This window comes from Notothenia rossii (genome assembly GCF_949606895.1).
Source record: "Notothenia rossii genome assembly, chromosome: 6".
Taxonomy (NCBI): domain Eukaryota; kingdom Metazoa; phylum Chordata; class Actinopteri; order Perciformes; family Nototheniidae; genus Notothenia; species Notothenia rossii.
In genome coordinates this window covers 83,057,932-83,078,671 of record NC_136909.1, presented here as the reverse complement: position 1 = coordinate 83,078,671, position 20,740 = coordinate 83,057,932, and the positions used below count along the sequence as shown (strand labels likewise).

The window sequence follows — 20,740 nt, the reverse complement described above, 5'->3', positions numbered from 1 at the left end:
AACTCTTCACAACAGATGCTGAACTTTCAGTAACAGGCTGGCATGTTTAGCTCAGGGTTCATACACCTCTGATTCATTAAGCTTTTAAAAGCACCGGTTGTAAGAAGAAGAGGTGCTGTGGCTTAGTTGGTCAAAGCGCCTGTCTAGTAAACAGGAGGTCCTGGGTTCAAATCCCAGCAGCACCTCAGAAAGCAGCGCAGACTGTGGATGACCTTTAGATGAAGTGTAATTCAATTCAAGATCAACTAAAAACTGTTTATCTCATTATTTCTGTGTATGACGAGGAGTGAAAAATCTCTACAGGCTGTCTTGTTCGAGAACCTTTTGAAAGAACAGGAGGTGCTGTGGCTTAGTCGGTCAAATCGCCTGTCAGGAGATCCTGAGTTCAAATCCCAGCAGCGCCTCAGTCACAATGGAAGGTAACACCTTTCAAAGATAACCTTAAGAAGCCTTTTTAGACTTGAGAGAATCTTTTTTGTTGATTCTTACTACAGAGTATACCAGTATGCCGGTCTTAGTGGATGTCTCGCTCTGGGAAGGTTTTGAAATCCTCTGCTGCAGAACAGGAGGTGCTGTGGCTTACCAGATCTGGCTTCAAATCCCAGCAGTGCCTTCGAAGATGCTTCTATGAATTATTCGCTGAAGTTGATCCAAAAACTGTCTTTATTTCATGTTTAGATACGTTAAATTAATGTTCGTACAGACACAATGTAAAATAAAAAAACTCTAGACTTTATATTTCTCATGATGTTATTGATTCATCCATTTTGATCAACTCTTCCTACAAATCATCATCAGCTTTATTTAAAGAGACTATTGGTCCATTATTAAAAGACATACAACACTAAAATATAAAAAAGGCAGTTATACCAATGTTTCCACAGAGGTGACTGGTATCGTGCAGCACTGAGACACAGATTTGACAGCAGCATAATGACAGAGTTATGAGAAACATTCAATCGACAGATTTATCAAGAGAGCATGGAACGTGTTGACTCGTGCATTACAGAACATTTCAATTGCACCACCTTGGTTTTCTAAGCAGTATACGCAGACAGTCATTATAAGTAACCTGGAGCTTCTTGAGGCTCGCCTTCTTAAACTTGACCCACAAGGGGGCAGTATAGAGAGGAGTACAACAAGCTCTAAAGAGGTTCACCTTAACCTTATCTGAACACCAAGAGAATGTTCCAGCCAACATGTTAGCTTGTGTATATAAGACACGCCGCTGTCTATACATGTCATCATCATCAGCCATTTCATCTGTAATGATGTGTCCCAGACACTTAGTTTACAGCAAACAGACAGCACCTGCGCTGACTGACAGATAGAAAGGGTCTTATCCCCTTTTGCTCCGTAGATCATTACAGCGCTCTTCTTAGCATTGTATTTAACATCAAATTTGACACCATAATCAGAACACACATTTAGCAACTGTTGAAATCCAGCACTGCCAGGAGAAACAATAGCCAGATCATCGGCATACATAAGATGGTTTACAATCACATTACCAATCACACATCCTGTTTTACAGACACTTAAATCATCTGATAGATCATTCATATAGATATTAAAAAGGCATGGTGAGAGGAGGCCCCCCTGGCGAACTCCATTACCGACACCAAATGGCGCCGAGACTGCATTCCCCCATTTGATCCACATGCTCTGGTTGGCATACCAATTTAAAAAATTTTTTTTACCTTTATTTAACCAGGATAGGTCTCATTGAGATTAAAAATCTCTTTTTCAAGAGAGTCCTGGCCCAAGAATGGTAACAGCACAGTTTCAGACAGTTTTACAGTTACAGACAATTAAAAAACACAATCACAACACAGTCATACACCAAGTTCAGCCAAAGCATTTACAGACACAGCGGCCTGCTTCAAGGTCAGTTAAAGTTGCTTTGAGTGTTTCTAATGAGACCAGCTCTCTGAGTTTCAGCTCAGTTTGAAGCAGGTTCCAAGCTTGAGGGGCAGCGTAACTGAACGCCCTTTTCCCAAGTTCAGTACGGACCTTTGGTACAGTTAAAAGGAAAAAGTTCTCGGAGCGAAACCGATAACATCCTGTGCATTTTCTGTTTATGTACATCCTTAGATAAAGGGGAAGAGCACCAAGAATAGCCTTATATATAAGGATGTGCCAATGTTTCAGTCTACGCGTGGTCAGGGAAGACCATCCAACACAAGTGTATAGATTGCAGTGGTGCGTCAAGGATTTGAGGTTTGTGATGAATCTCAGTGCACCGTGGTAGACGGTGTCCAATAAGCCAGGATCCTAACTATTGGGCACACCCCTTTGTCTCAATTTTAAAAACAGTTTATGATGGTTAACTCGGTCTAAAGCCTTAGAGGCATCAATAAACCAATCAGAACAGTGGAATTCTGTCTTCTTCTACCGTTTCTTTCAAAGCATATGCATAGCTCAGTGCTTTGCCTTGAAGCCAAACTGGTTATCTGAGGTACATAAATAAGAACATAATCTAACAAAATTCTTTCCAGGACTTTGGATAACACACTGGCTAGAGCAATTGGTCTATGATTATCCAAGCTCCCTACCTTGCCCGCTTAATTAAAGCAAGATTATCGATGTGTTGGTCTTTGTGAATGCTTTGCTCAAATATCATCAGTGCCTGGATGTTAAAGAGACTATCTCTTAAATTCAGATTGTAATGTTCATCCCTACCATCTCAGAAGTAAGGGGTAAGGGTTAGGTTAATGATAAGGTAAGGTTAAGGATTATTAATACAGAGCCCAGGGGGGAAAAAACAAGGATGCTTAGGATGCTTATTTTCCAGTTAGGAAAAACAGCTTCAGTGCAACACCAACATAATTGTTAATTTCATCCTGCTTCTATCCAACGTAAATATCTCTTTACAAACTTTATTTTTTTGCAGGAAGGAAGGGTTTTATTTCCTCTATTTTAGTATAACATTGAGATGAGATGAGTTGATATTCTTCTCATATTATCGCTGTGAGCAGGATTTGAACCTGCACGGGGATCCAAGTCCAACGCCTTAACCACTCGGCCATCACAGCTCATTTTATATAAATATATTAATAAGAAAGCACAGAAAATAAGTTTAATATAGGTTAAGATTTCCAGCATCAGTACACAAAGTAATAACAATTATCTCCAACTTTACCGGCTGAGATAGACACAATAACACATAATAGTTATAATGAATTCCATTTCAAAATATGGTTTTGAAATGGGCCATCATGCATAACAAGTACTGGTGATTATACTTGATGTATTGACAGAGAATCCCTCGGAAAGACACACATTTTTAACAAAGTTTAATTCAAACAGACCACCAACTATAGATTACTCCACTCTAAGCTGTGATCATTCTTTCTTGCATTATTGCATCTTGTAGGAAAAGGTTGTGTTGACATGTTTGACAGGAAGTTATGATAAGCATTGGAGTCTTTGTATTTGTATATCACGTACTTGTCCTATATATCATGACACGCTGTTGAATCATTGTCCAGCTTTATTGCACATACATGTAAATGATGGATATTGTTCGGTAATACATAATATTTGACTCCATCGTTCCTTGTGCTTGAGTATCTGTATATTCCAATGAAAGCACATTTCACCGATGGTAGAGCACACGAAGCATCTTAAAGCATTTTATTTATTGATGTAAATACGTTTACTTCCATATGATTGTCTTTCAGAAAATCTTACTTTGACCAACACATGACAAAATACATCACGCATACAAACGACCATTCAAAGCAGTGCTGGATGAAGCAAAAATAAAACAGACATAATACTGCACAGTTCTGAAACATAACTTAAAATAATACAGTCCTTCGATACCACGTGACAGGTCCTTCATACGCAGCTTTTTAACTAAACAGGCCAAATAAGGATCACTTCTATTGCAAACCAACGCTGCCACACAATGTCCCTTAAAACATCTCAGACATTAAATGCATCCTCACGTCACAAATGAAAAGTACCATTCAGCGGTTCAAACAGAAACACACAGATGTCGATGTACATACTGTGAAGGCACATGTGGCTTTGGCAACAAATCAAACACCTGCATTTCCCCGGATGATATTACGCAGCTGTGGCAAGAGGTCCATTTTAGTTTGGTTTCATGTCTGTCTTTGTATCGATGCGACTAAGACACTACTTTTCTGAGTATGTTGAAGCAATGGAGCTGCTTTATTGCTTCTGTTTACATCAGCAGGTGATCCAATCCAGCTGAACAAACATTCATATATAATTTAAGGCACAAAAAAGGTTTATTCCCTTAAGTAAGCAGCCTGGAGATACAATCCTGAACAGAATAAGGCACAAGGGAAACACTGGAACAGAAGAAGCCAACACAATGTAACAAGCCGATTGGTGGCACTACAAACCCTGCACTGTAACCACTGTACTCCATTGTTGGCAATAACATGTTGTTTAGCTTAATCTAGTGCTGTCTGTGAAAACAGGCTGGGGAAGTCACTCATGCTACATGCAAAATGTTGGTTTGTTTGCCAAGTAAGAAATCTGTAGCTGGTTTGGAAAATATAATATCTAACGAGCAATTTACAGACTCAAAGACTGAGAGGATGAAAAGTGAGTTAATGGAATAAAAGTGAGGGTTAGTGAGCCATCTACATACGGAAAGCATGGATATAAACACATTTACTGACTTTGTATTTCTACCTGAACACAGTGTACCGGAGTATTACCAGGCTTTGGTCTTTGACTGTTTTTATTTTTGCTACTGAGGCACATGTTGCAAACTCCACATTGTGAGTGTGTCCTGTTACTTGGTCCCCCGTACTTCAGGTCCATTTCACATGTTGCAGTCCACAAATGAAACCACATGCCGCAGGTAAAAAGCACAATGAGCGTAACACAGAGGGAGAGGAGGACAGAGAGAGAAGCAGAGAAAGTTGTTCCAGGGCCGTTTGGATGCTACGTCTTCTTCACCTGGGTATAGGAGGAAGAGGGGGGGCTCCTCTCTCCTTTTTACCAGAACCTGGAGAGAAGCAAAGACAAAGAGGAGTTAGTATGATAACTTCCCATAGGAGATGTAACTTTCTTCCACTAGGTGGCACTGTGTCACAGTCCAACTGGTCTGTAGCTAGCTTTAGTGGTTCTCAAATGGGGGTACGCGGACCCCTAGGGGCACGTTGGAGTACTGCAGGGGGTACATGAGATTTATTTTATGTTAATGAAAAAAATGTTTTTTAGGAAAAGTAACGAATTTGAGCATTGTGGGTTTTATATGAACAGAGTTCCACATATTTCAAAACGCTAAGTGTAATAACTGCAGTGGCCTTCCTGTCACTGAGAATGACAAAGATCCTCAGTGAAGCACAAGCCTATGTTTCTTACTTATTAAAAAGATCAGTTCAATGCAACTAATGTCGTCTTAGTGTTATTGCATGATGTTAAAATTAGTTTGCCATGGATTTTAAACATTTGAAATGTAGCATTTAAGTGTTTCTCAGTTACAATGTTTTTGTTTTAATAAATCAGACACCGATGGTGCAGCACTGTACTGTACCTCTTTATATAGGCATTTCTTCCCGAACAAATTGTTTTTGCGCTGATCTTGGCGGAAATCTTTTTTCGTAGGGGGTACGTTATTGAAAAAAGTGCTTCTCAAACTTTGTTCAGTAATGTACCCCCTTTGAAACATTTTTCTCAGCCTAGTACCCCCGGACCGACCCCGGACATTTTTGATAGAAAAAGCCTAAATATATAATTACAATATGGTAATGTTCCATCAGAATTTGATTTATTAACTCCTTCATGCACGATTTACAGCAAACTAAGGATATTTTCATCAACAGATTTTTCCATGGAGTCTTTCAATTGAAGTAATATTTAACAAACCAATGAACAAAACGATATATTATGAAAAACTATCAACTACAATACCCAAATTTGACATGTTTATATGAGGAGTGGTTCTAGGAATATTTTATATACAATTGTGTTTTCTATTTAACTTATTGTACTAAGATTATTTTTGTAATCATGCCTGGTATTTTTTTAATTAACCTTTTTATTTATTTTTATCTCACGTGCCCCCTGCAGTACCCCAATGTACCCCTAGGGGTTCGCGTACCCCCATTTGAGAATCCCTGCTCTAGGTCTAGGAGATTGGGGCAGGAATGAGTCCTAAAACCCTAAAATGAGTCAGGATTTACTCCTCCTGGTTTCAAACAAAGATACGTCATCACTGCACCACTCTATTCTATTTCATATAATTTAACCTGCGTATTAAGATTGTGCAGTGATCTCTCAGTAGTGAGGGAATTATGAAGCTTTAGTTGAAATGGTTTTCCTGTTGAACCCCAACAATTGTGTAGGGTTGTTTTTAGTGATTGAGAAAAAAATGGCGATTGGCTATTTGGAAATTAAAGCCATGATATCAGTCAAAACAGACAACTGTGTGTATGTGTATGTGTGTGTGTGTGTGTGTGTGTGTGTGTGTGTGTGTGTGTGTGTGTGTGTGTGTGTGTGTGTGTGTGTGTGTGTGTGTGTGTGTGTGTGTGTGTGTCAGACTGACCTCTGCTGTCAGACTTGCCGATCTTGCTGGGGTAAGTCTTCTGGAAGTGCACGTATGGCTGCGGCGGAGGAAGGTCCGACACCGGATGGAAATTGAACCGACTCTCCCACTCATCTCCTTTAGAGAGAAAATGGAGGGTCAGTGGGTTTGTATGTATAACACTCGCAACACTACCCCGATACAATACTAGGCACATCAGCTTTTCAGGATTAGACATTATCCTTCTGATTTCACACAATGCAAATAGAGAAAGATAGATAGATAAATGATAAATATACACTTTATTCATCCCAATTTTAAAAAGCACAGATTTTGTTAAATAAGAAATAATCAAACTGTTGTTTTAAAATCAGGAAATATCACATAAAACTGAAAGGTAAGCAACTTGCAAAGCAGATTTCACACTCAGCACCTTTGGATTTAGTTTGATATCCAGTGTAAGAGTATTTGCGTCCAAAAACTTCTTCTGAGTCAGAGAATATTGGGACTTCAGGAAATATGATTGCACATTATTTTTCTGGAGCAGGTCCTTTTGGATCCTCTGACATCTCTTTTCCCTCCTGCCGTCCAAACTAACTTACTTTGAGGTTCAATGGGATAAAAAAAACACTGACAGGGGTGAGTGGGTTCCTCTGCCATGGCTGAACACAGTGGAAATCATGTGGTAAAAACAACATGAGGGAGACAGACCCCTCACAGAGAGACTGGGAGAGTTCAGAGCTGGAGAAATCCACTACAAGGCAAAGAGTTTATTATCTACCTGCAAATGTACTACTGGCACACATTGATTTATAACTCTCTATATACAGTTTCACTTGTCTATCTTACATTGTACTGGGGAAATACAGAAAGAAGAAGACATTTATTTATCTATCCCTCAAGGGGAAATTCAGTTTGAATTCTGTTAATGTATAAAGTACAAATACACACATGTAAACAGGTCCCATACGCATTAGGCCCGACATACACACATGCACAAACCCAACATACACACATGAAAAAACCCAACATAAACACGTGCACAAACCCAACATACACACATGAACAAACCCAACATACACACATGAACAGGCCCAACATACACACGTGCACAAACCCAACATACACACGTGAACAAACCCAACATACACACATGAACCAACCCAACATATACACATGAACAAACCCAACATACACACATGAACAGGCCCAACATACACACGTGCACAAACCCAACATACACACGTGCACAAACCCAACATACACACATGAACAAACCCAACATAGACACATGCACAAACCCAACATACACGAATGAACAAACCCAACATACACACGTGCACAAACCCAACATACACACATGCACAAACCCAACATACACACGTGAACAAACCCAACATACACACATGGACAAACCCAACATACACACGTGCACAGACCCAACATACACACATGAACAAACCCAACATACACACATGAACAAACCCAACATACACACATGAACAGGCCCAACATACACACATGAACAGGCCCAACATACACACGTGCACAGACCCAACATACACACATGAACAAACCCAACATACACACATGAACAAACCCAACATACACACATGAACAGGCCCAACATACACACATGAACAAACCCAACGTACACACGTGCACAAACCCAACATACACACGTGCACAAACCCAACATACACACATGAACAAACCCAACATACACACGTGCACAAACCCAACATACACACATGAACAAACCCAACATACACACATGAACAAACCCAACATACACACATGCACAGACCCAACATACACACATGCACAAACCCAACATACACACATGCACAAACCCAACATACACACATGAACAAACCCAACATACACACATGCACAGACCCAACATACACACATGCACAAACCCAACATACACACATGAACAAACCCAACATACACACATGCACAAACCCAACATACACACATGAACAAACCCAACATACACACATGCACAAACCCAACATACACACATGAACAAACCCAACATACACACATGAACAAACCCAACATACACACATGCACAAACCCAACATACACACATGAACAAACCCAACATACACACATGAACAAACCCAACATACACACATGAACAAACCCAACATACACACATGCACAAACCCAACATACACACATGCACAAACCCAACATACACACATGAACAAACCCAACATACATACGTGCACAAACCCAACATACACACATGAACAAACCCAACATACATACGTGCACAAACCCAACATACACGCATGAACAAACCCAACATACACACATGAACAGGCCCAACATACACACTTGCACAAAAATACAGCGGGGGGTTCAGTGTCTTGCTTGAGGACTACCAGGAAGTGAACTGGCGTCTTTCAAGCCACCAACAATACATTGGTTTTGTCCAAACTGGGACTCAAACCAGCGACCATGCTTACGAACTGAGCTGCTAAACTACTGCTTTCCCTTAGAATCACATCATAGGAGTACCTGAAGGATTAACTCACCCTGTGTCTGGTTGTGATATCCGTTGCCCATGGGGGGGGGAGGAGGAAGAGCCCCCCCTGCACCGGGCCTGTCCGGAGGGAGGGGGGGTCTACCTCCAGGTCCTGGGCTGGGCCGACCAATCGGAGAAGGAGCTGTTGATGACCTCACACTGCCCCCCCCAACAACACGACCTGAGGGAGGAGGGGGCGGAAGAGGACCTGTGGAGGTAGAAAATGATAGTCTTGCGGTCACAACATTTCTTATGGCATCAAGGAGGAAGACATTACAATTTCACTTAAATTAAGCTCAACACATTCACACATTTCTGATACTAAAAGAAAGAGATGAGAGAAAAGTGCATCAAAAGCCTCGGTACAAACAATGACGTCGACAAAGACATGAAGGCTGTAAATAGTTAACAGTGCTGCACTTCATGTGTTTAGTTATATGCAAAAACGACATAACTCAGTAAGCAACAGCAACAGCCCTTATTGGGTCTGGGTACACACCAAAAACTAATGTTCAGATTTCATTACATTCTAAATAATTCAAATAAGCCCAGTTTAAACTGAGTATTTGTGACAGTGTACTTGTGAAGCACAGGCTTGAACGTGAAGAGTGGCATTCCTTTGTGATTCTGACCATTATCGGGACTCTATTAAAAACTTTCTTCATATTTTTCAATGTTACATTTAAGGCTGTTCACCTGTGCGTGATGAGGATGGGTTCCTCCCAAGAGCTGGGGGTCTCTCGTTGGGTGGAGGAGGCAGAGGACCTTCCCGGGCGTGGGCTGGAACTGGAGCTTGGCTGCCAACGAGAAACAACGTTATTATTTGTGAATTTCTGATGTGATTGGTCAACTGCTTAGAGATGTCACCCCCCTAAGCCTATCACGGTTTTAGCCTTTGCACAGAAACCTATAACACAGTACAGGAAAGGGAAAACCCCCAAAACCCTAATAGGGCCCTTTAATACATATTTAAAGGTGACATGTCATGCTTTTCCGGTTATCACCCGTCCCCTTGGGTGTTATGAAGGTTTTTCTGCATGTAAACGGTCTGCAGAGTCAAAACCCTCAAAGTACACCCTGTAGCGAGTAAAACTCTAAAACAGAAAAGACCTCCCTAAAACGCCTCGTTGGTGAAACGTCATCATGACGTCATCATCCATTTGATTCTTCCGGGTACGTGCTTACGAAAGCACGCACCCGGAACTAAATGGGCCAATCCGTGGAGCCGTTACGTTACGTCCGCGGAGCCGTTACGTTAAGCCCCCGCAGATTGGTCCAAATTGACCAATCCACACACACACACTCAGTGCAGGCAGCCGTGCTGATCTCTCCTCCCTGGCTGCAGGCTGATAACAGACAGTTGGGATCGCGGCGAAATTCTCTCCGCAGACCCATTCTCACAGCGTCTATCAACCTTTTTCTTACTCAATATCAAGCCACACTTATTGTTTTTATTTCGGCTGGGACTTTGTGTGTGTTCAGTTTGAGTTTGGCTGTGTTTGGCTGTGTATCGCTAAACAAGGAAATCACGGAGGGGGGGAGGGGAGCTGCAGCGAGCCGTTTAGTAGAGAAAGTGAATACTGCTGAATACACATACTTTACAGAGATGCTGTATGCGAAACCAATGTGAGTTTGGAAAATTGCACAGTATTTTTCTATTTTAGTATACCTCAACAATGGAATTATGATCAGTGGAAATGGCCATGACACCTCTCCTTTAAATGTAATTATCAAGACAAAAACAAATTTCCAAACAATTTAAGATTTAAAACTGTTTTTTTTAGGAGGGAAGCTAAAAGCAGGTTCAAGATTCTTTATTGTCAAACTAACATAGCTACAGAGTAATTATGTCGTTGAACATCTTACTGTAGGTCACAGGCTTCTCCAACAATGCAACACAATAATACAGATAAGCAGACAATATTAAAGTATATTATATTAAAAGTAATACAAAAAAGAAAAATAGTTTTTAAAAAGGTGAGAAAAAAAAGTGGAACAGAGCAATACGAGTCTATATACAAGTTATTGGAATGATATATTAGATAATAGATACACAATTACTAAGTTGCAGATGAATGTTATGAAATTGAGTGAACAGAACAGCTGTTTGATTTTAATACATTCAAACTACAACCAACACCAAAGTAGATTTGGCTTTCATGAACATTCAGCGTCTGATGCATGATACTGTACGATAACCACACTGTTATGATTGGCTGTGAATAAGAAAATATGAAGGACAGATTTTTTTTTTTTTTTTTTAGAAAGGGGCAGATAATATAAGATTATTTTCCTCTTCCTGCTCCTTTTCGGTCAATGGTGTGTTTATAGACATATAGACATGTTTTGTAAATAATTGTTAAACCTTAAGTTGTGCGTACCATGAACGGAACCATTAAAAATGAACTGATGGGAAATGCTGTCCACTAACATTTAACAACAAGCAGAAACCTATAATCCTTTACCTGCTGAGTGACATGTTTCTTTGGGGCAGGCGAGGCATGTTGTGGTCGTCCCCTCCAGCCGACGAGGGGGGGAGAGGGGGGGGTCCCGGTCGTCCCGGAGGAAGAGGAGGGGCACCCCCACCGACTGAGGGCCGAGAGTTGAAGGAGACGGAGGAGGGAGGTTTGGAGTTGAGGGAGGGAGGAGGAGGAGGCGGGAAATCACGGGGCATCGACGGCCTGTGACCCCCCGCGGGAGCTGGGGGGGGAGGGGGTCTGTCGTCAGGGAGAGGAGGCCTCCCTCCAGGGGTCGGAGGTAACGAGGGTCTGCTGCTGCTGTTGTTCGGGGGCGGAGGAAGAGGGGCGGAGAACCCTTGTCTCGACCCAGACGAGGGGCCGCCTTGTGGGGTGGGGAGTGAGCCGTGCCTCCCTGGTGGGACGCTCGGAAGCGGGGGTCCGGAGGTGGGTCGGGGTCCTGCAGGGACGGAGGGGGGAGGGGGGCCCCCGCGAGAGTGGAAGTTCTGGCTTGGTCGAGGTGTGTTGGGTACGGGAGGGGGGGGGCCGCCCGGAGTGTCCTGTCTGGAGGAGAAACTCGGTCGGCCCTTTGGAAGATCAGGGACACTGTTACGGGCGCTAGAAGGGGCTGCTGGGAGTTTGGGCGGGACGATGGAGCCCCCACCCCCCCTACCACCGAAGGGGCTGGGACCACCGAAGGGGCTGGGACCACCAGAGCGGCCTCCAGGTGGGAGCATGGGTCCTCTGCTGGGTGCTGGGTCTGGGAAAACAGAACATACAATTAAAAATTAATTGATCAAAAAAAATCTAATACAAATATTTCTGCGAGAACAAATGTACGGTACTCTTTTTAGGCTTTGTAAAGACTGCAGTAGCTACTCTGGTGACTCTGATTTCTGATTCAGAAGCATGAGAAAAGGACGTCCGATATTTCACCTTCCAAAGAAATAAATTGCGCTGCCTTGCACTTATTAATTGTTGCTATTTTTTTGCGCAGACAGTCTGGTTTCACGCAATTCTCGACTGGTAGCAGCATTTGTTCTGCCCGGCACTTTTGTCAATCTGGATTTAACGTCAACATTATGCATGGGTGTTGTGGGTAACACAACAGACACATTTAAGTGGCCAATTTGATTAGTATCACATTATAAATAAAAAAAAACACAGCATAGCATTTCTTTCACTCGTATTTGAAGTTTGACACTTAGAAAATCTGATTTGAGTAGCCACAACGGTCCTGTATTTCTCAAGGGAGTCTGGACACAATCTAAAAAATATTTGATAAAACAGAGTTGGGCTATCAGACTGAATGAGAGGTGTTACTAGAAGTTTTCTGTGTTGTTGACCATTATTATTATGAATCCATCGGCTAAACCTGCTCATCCTCGAGATTCAGAGTGAGCCTTAATCCCGAGGTCAATTCTCTTACTTACGGGCAATTTCCAGATCATTTACGACCATGGGAGGAACCTTTGGGTCACTGGTAGACACACATATGCACTGGAAGAACATGCAAACTTGAATTAATGAAATAATAATATATATTTTACCATTTCTACTACCGCTTCCTGCAGACCTCAGTTTGGGCATCCCTCCTGCAAACAGGCCTCCTCCTCCTCCTCCTCCACCACCTCCACCTCCTCCACCTCCTCCACCTCCTCCTCCACCTCCACCTCCACCTCCACCACCTCCACCTCCACCTCCTTTGGGTTCTAGGGGAAAGACAAAAAAAGAAAATAATTAATTGGTCATTTACTATTTTGTACGTGGGTTTTTAGGCCAATAGGGGCACAGTAATCACTGAGTATAATCTCTCTCTATGTATCTTACTGTGCAACTTTATCTAAACTAAAACAATTATTTAGAAACCGCATCCTGAATGGTTTCGGAGCAGGACCTGTGAAGAGATGCTTGCTATTTCTTGTCGTTGTAAAAGTTATTTTTTTTATACCTTGAACGTCCTTTTATTTTCCTTGTCTTTGTTATAATTATTATTGTTTGTTTTGTTTCTAACACATTCAATCAATTGACTAATAAAAACAAATGGTATTATTTAGTTTAAGCAGCTTAGTGTTGTCTGTTAATGTGACCAAGCTGGCTTCAAACCACCCTTCCTCCCTTAGGACAGCACAGATAATGGTGAGTGCTTTGAAAGATGTCCTGACTTACTATCTAGTGTGGGTCCGCTGCGATCATTGGTGACGGTCTTCTTTAATCTGGAGCCTTTAGAGATATCACCCAACAGAGCGTTCCTTCCACTCTGCGCTGAGCGGTTGAGAATTGGCTTATCTGTGTTGGCCTGAAACACAAACACACACATTCAGTCACTGAGAGAGGAGACACACACATAAGGAGGGCAAACAACGTATCAATGCTATCGAAATTGCATTAAGGAAACCTGGAAAAACTCTCTTCAAAACTCGACACAAGTGGCATCATTAGATTCGGTAGATTCTAATTTTAACCCCACCTTAAGAAATGGGTCCGCTACAGCACTTTGAAAAGAGTAATGTCAAGCTGTGTGCAATTGAGCAGTGACCAAAGAATGCCCAATTTTGTAGCTGTCTTTCGCTCAGATTTCCTATTTTAATGTAATTTCTGGAACCTTTTTCACCATTTTGGGCCAAATCCACTTAGCTTTGGAACGTCTTTTAGGGATGCTCCCGACAAGCTATTGAGACATTTTTTTTAGCAAATTGTTTATTATAATATAACTTTTTTAACGCATGTAAGATATGCAACACTAAGCTGTCTGTGGCTCTTTCCTGCTGTAACGCTGCAAATGTCCCCTCTGTGGGACTAGGTATTCTGATGCTCGCTGTCAATGGATTTGTCGGATCTTCTACATACAGAAGTCAAAATACCAAAAATAAAGCAATTAAGCAATTAAGCAGAGAAGTCCCTGCTTACAAACTGTATTCTGGAGATGCATTTCTGACCTCCTGCTAAATTATGAACCAGATCTCTCAGGTCTTCTGGGACTGGTCAGCTTTCTGTCCCCAGAGTCAGAACTAAACATGGAGAAGCAGCGTTCAGTTATTATGCTCCAAATATCTGGAACAAACTCCCAGAAACCTGCAGGTCCGACTACTTTTAAATCCAGGCTGAAGACTTTTCTTTTTGCCGCTGCTTTTAATAGAAACTGAGCGGTTGTGTTTCGTTTTTGCTTAATGAACATTTGGGGCTAGTAACCCCAGGGAATCAGTGTCTGGGGACTTTGTCCTGGCTGCTTTTCTCTGTGTGCTGCTCGGGACGTATGTGCCATACAAGCGTACCCAGCTCATGTTCGGAGAAACCTTAAAGAAAGTCATCAGTAAAGTGGAACTTCTGTGTGAACTATTCATATCTTAAACTGCACTGTAACTTTTTGTTAATGTATTTTTTCTTGTAATGTTTCTTTCATTATCTTTTCTTTTTAATGATGTTTTTAAATGCCTTTGTCTGAATGTCTTTCATTTTTGTAAAGCACCTTGAATTGCCTTGTGTTGAAAGGTGCTATATAAATAAACTTGCCTTGCCTTCTGCAGAGTCAAATTAATCAAATGTTTTGTACAGATCAATTGAATATATTTGTCAATGATCCTATAAATAATGTTTCATACCCTGAATATATCTAATAAAGAGATGCTCCTAGTACTAGGATGGGTTAAATACAGAGGTCAAATGTCACTGTGTGTGCTGTGTGACAATTAATGAGGGTTTCATCCTCCAATTCTATCTATCTATGATGGAGTTAGGGTTCTGTATCACACAGAGCAAACTGGAGAAGACGTGTTATGACTAAATGTATCCACAAGATGTCTCTGCTGTTCGGCTCAGGAGGGACAGCAGAGTTTACTGAGCTGAGAGACAAACAGATAACATGACTTACTACTGCAAAGGTGGGCGGGGGGGGAGGCCCCGGGGGTGGGGGGGGAGGGGGTGGCATCTTCCTGGCTCCACTTTAGGCTGTCTGCACGGGGCGCTGCACCCTGGAAGACACAACACACACACTTTAATCAAATAGAGCAATGTGGATTATTATTGGACGATGTTATGCAGATGCAGTGCTTTCCAAGTGTACCGTTACCTATACACACGTACTATATAACGTGTTGGGATGTAACAAAGTACAGTTAATCAGGTACTGTACTTTTCAAATACAATTCTGAGGCACTTATACTTGTATTTTCGTTTTACATTATACTTTTGAATGCTGGACTTTTATTTAAAAACAGACTATTTTTACAATTAAGTATGCTACAGATTACATCAAAGAAAAATATGAGTACCTAATCCACCGTAGAGTACATAAACACAAAATAATCTCCCGCAGATCACTTTTAGTTATTAGTTAAAATTTCACTTCTTTAAATAAGGGGTTCCTTGAGTGGGGGTCGCGAAATGATTACAAAATAAAAATGGAAAAAAATAAATAAAAAAATTGATACATTTTTTTAATAATTAAAAAAAAAGAATTATTATTAATAATAACGTTTGCATAGACATTTTCAAGGGCGGACTAGCCATCTGTATAATTTCCCCGCAACGAGGCTCCCCCTTTGACAATCTGAAATTCACTAGCACCCCCCCCCCCTGAAAAATGAACCTCAGTGACAATTTTGAGGGTTTATTTAATACAGATCGATGTTGTGGCTTTTTAGACACATGTATAGAGGAGTACTTCTTCCACCATTGAGTCAAACACACAACGAAAAATAATGTCATGCTGTTTATTGTGGAGCTCATTTAGTTAAAAGCACTCCATTTTGGGAACTACGCGCAACAATTCATTACATTTTGTCCGCAGCAGGCAGCAGTCAAAATAGTTATTCTCGCTTCCCCAAATGTGTCTCGTGAAACTTATTTTATTTATTTTTATTCAATTATTCAATTTGGCAGGGACAATGCATAGTAATGAACACTTAAAACATTCAAATGTATCAAGCGTAACAGTGCCAGATTTAGCTTTGAGATCATTTCCATCCGCAGTCCCTCACATAAAACATTTAAGAAAATTATGTTTTACAAACATAGCAAAAACAAAATACATGATACGCAAAAAGTGCAAAAGACATGACAATGTATTTGCACTTTCAATATCAATGTTGTTGGTTTTTAGCTCATGTATAGAGGAGGAAGAGACAGTACACCTGAGGAAACCCAAGGTACAGGTGAGAGAAGAGAAAGAGGAGACCATCCCTCTGTTGAAAATGTGGTTTGATTTTGGCATTATTGGCATAAATGTGATTAAAACACCAGTTGTTGAAAATAGTTGTTTCTTGTTGTAGACATTGCAGGGTGTGTTCGCAATAGAGTAAATCAACAGAGGGACTAGTAGTGCACATAATATCTAAAAGCTTCAAACATGGGATGGACAACAACATTAATAACTCCAATTCCAATAAGCTCTGCTATATATAGTATATATAAATAGTGAGCTCACAGGAAATGACAAGACTTCCAATAAAAGCTAACAGGAACTGGAGGTTTGAGTTCCTTAAAACTGAAAACAAGCCGTGTACCTGGAGTTTAGATTTGAAAGACAGAAGCTATGAGAACAATACTTGTGTGTTATATGCAAAACAAGACAGATGCTGGGATGCCTTTTCTTTGTCCATACCCCTGGGAATAAGTGCAATCAACATCTTAAAAAAAAAACTATCATACAACAGAGAAGACACAGTTTGATTTAAAGCCATTATTAGTTTTGGTGCCACTGTCATGAAAGTAACAGTAATAAGAGTGTAGGCACATAATTCACTTTTCAAAAATAGTGCATCTTCAATGAGAGTCTCTGTCAACTTGCTCATTGTTTATACACCAAGGTTACATTTTTAAAAAGCTAAACTTGCCAACCTTCAGACCTCAGAAATCGGGAGCATTGCAAAATGGGGGGGGGGGGGGATCGCTAGTGGATCGCCGGAGCTGTTAGATTAACATTAACATGCCTATTGTAGTTCTAAGTGCAATGCCTTGTGGCCTGTAGCATATATGTGTGGGCTGGACCTGTATTTTACAGGAAAGGAGTGAGCAGAGAGTAGTTGTCGATTCTTGTTCTGTTTTCTGTGACTATCTTCCTCACCCTCTCAGACTATGAGTTGCGTGCGCTACTAAAGAGACGTGTTACCATGGAGACCAAACAATGGTGTAGCTGTATTAAAGTCCCAGTGGAAACAGTCCTGAGTAAATCTGATTTTGTCAGAAATCGGGAGAAATGCGGGAGAAATATGACCCCGGGAGGAAACCGGGAGAGGGCAATGAAATCGGGAGTCTCCCGCGAAAATCGGGAGGGTTGACAAGTACGAACTGAGGTGATGCAAAAGCGAGACATCCCTAACGCTTGTGTGTCCAAGAGTGCAACGTGCATGCAAAGAAAGAAGCAGCAGATATGACTGTTTCTGTGTATAATCCCAACCATTACTGTTCCTTATTTATCTTCCATTTAATGCAGTTTAATATTTTGTACAATGGATGATGATAAACTGGAGATCAAATGAAGTGGCGATAATAAAAAGATAAGGAGAGGCCTTCAGGGTCTTTCTTGAACACCGTCAGTGAAAAACGATATATGCAAATAACAGATTAAACATTAAAAACAACGACCTGCATTTAACGACCCAAAAGCAGTCTACTTATCCTCGTTACTGAGCGACGAAGAGTCGGATACAACTCTTCCTCAACTTAACTGCAGCTTTTTAGGTATCTCTCACCACCCTCATTCATTAAATAGAAGGGTTAAGGACCGAAAGCAATGAATGCAACCGAGAAATACACAAACATGTAATCATGAAACGTGAACCCGTCATTCACAATTCTTTCAAACACCTGCAGTTTCACAGGATCAGCATCGAACATGAATCTAACGTGTTTCTATCTGAGGACAAGAACTAACTGTACATAGATCACAAGATAATATAAGAAGCACATGACAGTATGGCTCCCACACACTGAAAGAAGCCTGTTGCTAGGCCTCATTTTAACCCTCATTTTAACACACACACACACACACACACACACACACACACACACACACACACACACACACACACACACACACACACACACACACACACACACACACACACACACACACACACACACACACACACACACACACACACACACACACACACACACACACACACACACACACACACACACACACACACACACACACACACACACACACACACACACACACACTCCTTCAGAGGCCTGTTACTTCCTGTATGCTGCTGACAAACAGGAAGTCACCACGCGGCTCCAACACCGCAGTCATCCGGCTGATGATACCTCTACGTCTTCACTGTGCATCGTTTTAACATTTTCCTCCTCTTTCAACCATGCTCTCTCTTTCTCCTTCATACTGGATTTCTTTATCGCCATGGTTTCTCTTCTGCATGCCTTCTGCGTTCATATTTTTACTCATGTAGTCTCTATGTTCATCCTTGCATCACCTATCAGCCGTTTTCTCTCTGGAAGTTTCACCCAGTGACCTTTGCTTATCATCCGATCTCGATGGTTTGTCACCTTTAACGCCTCAAACTGAAAACTGATTTTGAGATTCTGTCTCTCACGCTCACCTTTCTGTTCTGCTGTGAACCACACATTATTTCCTGTAGCAAACAAACAGAACAACTGAATACAACAATCCTTGAATGTAAAGAGCTCGCACACTGCACTTCCTCATATATTGCATTGCTATAAGTTGCATTATTTATTAATGACTCCCGGTACTGGTAGACTAATGGCGCATTTCCACTGCAGCGGGTAGCCCCGTTTAAGCGTCCTTAATCGTCCTCAAGCGGCCAGGCCAGTTTTTGGTGGCCTTTCCATATAGTGTAGCACCGGCTAGCGGGTACTTTATCCCTCTTTTTCCGGCCCCATAAAATCGTGGTTCTATCAGGCCAGGGCCAGGGCTGAACTAGTGACGTCAACACTCTCGACTGCTAATTGGTCAAAGAGAATCGTCACAAGATTGCGCGCGAGATCATCCCTAGTGTCGCATATATATCTAGAAGCAAGCTTGCAGCATTTTTATACACAGCATTTTTGTAAACGGAGGAGCTACAAAAATGTCAACGTCAAAGAAAAGCACACCGTGGTCGACGGAGGAGGTGACGACGTTCCTACATCTCATTGGGGATGATAAAATCCAGCGGCAGCTCAACGGAACAACTCGAAATGGGAAAAAAAAGGCTGATCGCCCCGCCTACACTGCGTTGCTACCTCAGGTCCTAAACTGTAATGGAAATGCGCCACGGCCTCGGGGGGGCCAGCGAGGCAGCCCGAGGTCTGAGCGAGGACGCTTAAACGGGGCTACCCCGCTGCAGTGGAAATGTGCCATAAGAGCACCTCTTCCACTGGCCTTTCCTCTTGCATGATACCAACTATTTAGAGGTCAAATCAGGCCTGAACATCCAAATCAAACCCAGTCCTTTACACTTTTTATTTAAAGCCAAAACTAATGTAACTTAAAGGTAGGGTAGGTAGTTTTGGAGAAACCAGCTTGAGTGCGTTAGAATTTGAAAATACGCAACCGAAAAAAATCTGCCCCTTCCTTCAGACTTCCTTACAGAGCCCCTCCTCCAACACACACGAACGCGAACATGACCAATGAGGGCACGAGATAAGTTTGTGCACAGATGGAAGGCTGACAGGCAGGTAGGCCATCCAGTTATTTTAGCCGGGCCGGCTCAGATGATTGGTCGTGTTTTTTACAGCGCCACGGCTTCCACAGATGACATTTTTTCTGTATTTATGGTCAAAGCATTTAATGTATTCATTGCTATCGGGATGTTAAGAGCATTCCATGGAATATAACAAAAAGTGTTTCTGAAATAAATTACCTAACCCACCTTTAAAGGGGCCCATGTCTTGTATTTTGTGCAAACATTAGGAAAGAACATGACAAGAGCACATTTAAGGAACATTTACCAGGGATATCCAAAGTAAAGTGGTTGGATTTAAAGTCATTATATCAGCTCTAGTTAGTTATAATTGTTTTCCAACAGAAGTCGGTCCCTGTAGATTTTAGTGATGGTTCCAAGAGGATGACAGATAATGAATCCCAGTGATCATGTCCTGAGTTCATCCCCAGCTGCACAGCAAGGTTGCAATAAAAGATGGTAAGCAATATACCTGCTGAGCTTAGCATGTTAGCATCTTCTTATATCATGTTGTCGAGTTATAAGTAGCACTAAGCTCATAGAGCAACCAGCAAAGCCTTACATTGGATTATTGAAGGTG

The 20,740-nt window shown here is 41.6% G+C and overlaps 1 protein-coding gene across 3 annotated transcripts in view; it reads right to left on the bottom strand.

Moving 5' to 3' along the window:
* Nucleotides 1–3,281: 3,281 nt before the first annotated feature.
* Nucleotides 3,282–20,740, bottom strand: part of wipf1b (WAS/WASL interacting protein family, member 1b) — a 31,324-nt gene continuing 13,865 nt past the window's right edge. For all 3 annotated transcript variants that reach the window (XM_079687523.1, XM_079687525.1, XM_079687524.1), the window contains 8 exons: nt 15,381–15,480; nt 13,679–13,808; nt 13,060–13,221; nt 11,519–12,269; nt 9,750–9,850; nt 9,064–9,261; nt 6,536–6,652; nt 3,282–4,993 (listed from right to left, as the gene is read on the bottom strand). In XM_079687523.1, coding sequence (XP_079543649.1) covers nt 4,941–4,993; nt 6,536–6,652; nt 9,064–9,261; nt 9,750–9,850; nt 11,519–12,269; nt 13,060–13,221; nt 13,679–13,808; nt 15,381–15,437 — 1,569 coding nt within the window. In that variant the 5' untranslated portion in view covers nt 15,438–15,480 and the 3' untranslated portion in view covers nt 3,282–4,940. The remainder of the gene's footprint in view (nt 4,994–6,535; nt 6,653–9,063; nt 9,262–9,749; nt 9,851–11,518; nt 12,270–13,059; nt 13,222–13,678; nt 13,809–15,380; nt 15,481–20,740) is intronic.